At 50.0% G+C, this 3,813-nt stretch overlaps 1 protein-coding gene across 1 annotated transcript; it reads left to right on the top strand.

Moving 5' to 3' along the window:
- Window positions 1-2,497: 2,497 nt before the first annotated feature.
- On the top strand, window positions 2,498-2,827 carry LOC141264561 (histone H4-like). The gene has a single exon (XM_073676837.1). The coding sequence runs from the start codon at window positions 2,513-2,515 to the stop codon at window positions 2,825-2,827; it is 315 nt and encodes a 104-aa protein (XP_073532938.1). The 5' UTR covers window positions 2,498-2,512.
- The last annotated feature ends 986 nt before the right edge of the window (window positions 2,828-3,813 follow it).

Raw genomic sequence — 3,813 nt, 5'->3', positions numbered from 1 at the left:
TCCAAGTTCCACCAACGTCTGCTGGTCCTTGGTAGTGCTTTCTGGCACAGGTACCTCCTGCTTAGTAACCGAGTTCCAGTAACATCAGCTGGTCCTCGGTAGTTCCATTGGCTCTTGTACCTTCTGCTACCCATCCGGGTTCCAGTACCGTCAGCTGGTCCTCGGTAGTTCCATTTGCTCTTGTATCTTCTGCTACCCATCCGGGTTCCAGTACCGTCAGCTGGTTCTCGGCAGTGTCTTTGGCACGGGTACTCCCTCCTGCCCAGCCTGGTTCCAGCACGCCAGCTGTTTCCGGGTAGTGTCAACGTCACTTTGCCTCCAATGCGTTGTCCTGTCGTGTTGCGGTCGGGTTAGCCGACTCTATGGTGCCTGCAGTTTAGGTGACTCCTATGTGGGCTGCGGGATCTGGCAATGAAGGCTGGTTCCATAGTGCCAATAGGACAAGCACCCTCTGTAGGACTGTGGGTTTTGGTAACTGCGGCCGGCTCGCGGCCTTGAACTTTTTTTTTACATGGGTACCTTCTGCTACCCATCCGGGTTCCAGTACCGTCAGCTGGTTCTCGGCAGTGCCTTTGGATTAGGTGCCTCCTTCTCGGTATCCAAGTTCCACCAACGTCTGCTGGTCCTTGGTAGTGCTTTCTGGCACAGGTACCTCCTGCTTAGTAACCGAGTTCCAGTAACATCAGCTGGTCCTCGGTAGTTCCATTGGCTCTTGTACCTTCTGCTATCCATCCGGGTTCCAGTACCGTCAGCTGGTCCTCGGTAGTTCCTCAGCTTTCTTGTACCTTCTGCTACATTTCCAAGTTCAAGCTTTTTGAAATGGTTCTTGGTAATCACTCTGGATCTCCCTGACGAGGACCCTGAAGACGAGGACCCTGAAGACCAACCCTAAGAAGACGAGGACCCCGAAGACAATGACCCTGAAGACGAGGACCCTGAAGACCACCCCGAAGAAGACGAGGACCCTGAAGACCACCCCGAAGAAGACGAGGACCCTGAAGACCACCCCGAAGAAGACGAGGACCCCGAAGACGAGGACCCAGAAGACCAACCCGAAGAAGACGAGGACCCCGAAGACGAGGACCCCCGAAGACGACGACCCTGAAGACCACCCCGAAGAAGACCAAGAAGATGACCCTGAAGAAGTTGACCAAGAAGACAAAGAAGAGAAGACAAGCACCAAGATACAGAAAAACAAGAGACAGAAAACCAAGAAGCAGAAATACAAGAAGCTGCAGAACAAAAAGCGGAAGAACATTAAGCATAAGACTAAAAATCAGAGCAAAAGATAATATCTAAATTATAAGCAGAAGATGACTAAGCAGTGTATGGGGGTGAGTCCGTTCCTCCTCGTGGTGCCCCTGGAAAAGACCTGCTGCTGCAGGCCAAACTGAACGCGGACAAATCCTGTTGTAAATCTTTTGTGACGGGCAGAACGAAAGGTGTAATGTCCAACCTTTTATAGATAACAACTACAGGAATGCCTGTCACAAATAAGAATATGATGAAGAAGAAGAAGATGAAGAAGTAGAATATGAAGAATGTAAAAAAAAGAATAATACGAAGAAGGTGAAGAAGAAGAAGGTGAAGAAGAAGTGGATGAAAAAGATGCTGAGGATGATGAAGGAGAAAGTGTGGGAGAAGTAAAAAAGAAGGTGAAGAGCATGGAAGTAGTGAAACATAAATATCTGACAAAATATAAAAATACTTAACATAGTTAATATTTCCGTAACTCAGAACATAATAAAAAAATATTAATTCCTGCTATTCCATTTGATTGGGCTAAACCTCTATGCCTTTATTGTCTCCCCCACCTCCCCCAATACATTCTACATTATTCTTAGTTGTTTTCCTTCATGTAGAAATAACCTACAAGGAAAGAAAGGGTTTATTTTAATTCCGATATTTATGTCCCATTGACTTGCATTGGTTTCCGGTATCGGAATCGGCGATATCCGATACTTTTTCGGTATCGGTCCGATCCAATCCGATCCGATATTTCCCGATATCGGAAGGTATCGCTCAACACTAGTAATTATTATTACTGCTCATAAATAAGACAAGGACCAATAATGATACATGTGTCTGCACTAAGATCTGCCACTAGGGGGCAATGAGTCAGTCAGTGCGGTCAATATGTGTGGTAATATCGCCCCCGTGTGGTCACTACAGAGAACGGCTCAATGCAGGTAACTAACAGGACAGGAATCCCGCTTTGTCTGCCGGATAGGAGTTATAGTCACTTCCGCCTTCTAGTCTCTACGTCCGGATATCATACACAAGGCCCGGATGTGTTATTATCACTACACAACTCATCACACATAACTGAGTAGAAAGAAAGAAGGGGAAATACAGACGTGTGATCAGCCAATCAGTGATAGTGAGGGAGGAGCCTATAGTGCGACACGCCCCACAGAGGCGTCATCACTGTACGGTTCTCTCTATGGTCCGTTCACTCTCTATATAGTGGAGGACTTAGCGCTGATCTCTCAGTCGGTGGAAGATTTCTTGAATGATGTCTGGTCGCGGTAAAGGAGGGAAAGGTCTTGGGAAGGGCGGCGCCAAGCGGCACAGGAAAGTACTGCGTGATAACATCCAGGGCATCACCAAGCCTGCCATCCGCCGTCTCGCTCGCAGGGGAGGCGTCAAGCGCATCTCCGGCCTCATCTATGAGGAGACTCGCGGCGTCCTGAAAGTCTTCCTGGAGAACGTGATCCGTGACGCCGTCACCTACACCGAGCACGCCAAGAGGAAGACCGTCACCGCCATGGACGTGGTGTACGCGCTCAAGCGCCAGGGCCGCACTCTCTACGGCTTCGGAGGTTAATTGTGTTCTCCGCTCCATTCTCACCCCCCAAAGGCTCTTATCAGAGCCCCCCACATGTACAGTGGAGAAGCTGTGATTCCTGCTGCGGGGCCGGGGGTTGTGTCCTGTGCTCTGATAATTGCGGGAATGAGGGGAAATATCTGCAGGACAGAGAAACAGAAGCCCCCACCCTGAGCTCCCGGGATCCGTCACATCAGTGACCGGGGAGAGAAGGGGCGAGTGCTCGGTGATGAGCAGATCGGCGGATGTGTAAGTGATCGGTGACCGATGTCGCAGCTGTGAGGGCTGAGGATCTGACAGGATCACTGGCTGCAGAATGAGGCATGAAGTGCAGTGAGGGTCTGCGCTGTGATCAGGGGAGAATTCTGGATCTGGAGACATAAGACCCTGTACAGATTGGTGTCTGATCTCCCCTGTGTGGAGTGAGATCGGCCGCTGATCACTATACACGAGCAGATCGCCCGAGATCCGCAGCACTGACGCCGCGTGTTACATGGATGAGGACAAAGCGAGGAGGAGTGAACGGGAAGTTCAAATTCTGGGTTCAGCCAATCATCATTGAGCATCAGGTCACGGCTCCGCCCACAGGAGACGCCAGTGTTAACCATTTCTTGCCGCCGTTCTCCATAATCGGTGATTTCCTTATTCCTCAGTGACCGGAGCCTGACGTTTGCTCTGGGGATAAATACACACCCGATCGTCCTACCGGGCGGAACATCCCCTGCAGTCACCGAGCAGAGGACAGATGAGCACCCGGCTGTGCGGACCAGAGAGGAGACTGATGACGCGGATCAGGGCGTGTATGTTACCGGATTTCACCTTCATCTCCTTCTCTCTGATTGGTCGGTCACAGAGCAGTTAGTGATTTAGAATTTCCCGCTCATTGTAACATTTCTGTTTTTTTAAAAGTATGTTGAACAGAAAAAATCCTTCAGGATAAGAAGCAGCAGCCGCTCATCAACAAGACTCCTCGCCTGTAGTAACTT

Source organism: Phyllobates terribilis, unplaced genomic scaffold (genome assembly GCF_046119375.1).
Source record: "Phyllobates terribilis strain yellow unplaced genomic scaffold, ASM4611937v1 Scaffold_4__5_contigs__length_816908805, whole genome shotgun sequence".
In the NCBI taxonomy this organism is placed as follows: Eukaryota; Metazoa; Chordata; class Amphibia; order Anura; family Dendrobatidae; genus Phyllobates; species Phyllobates terribilis.
Note: the sequence above shows the minus strand (reverse complement) of the source record. Positions and strands in the feature narration are given on the sequence as shown.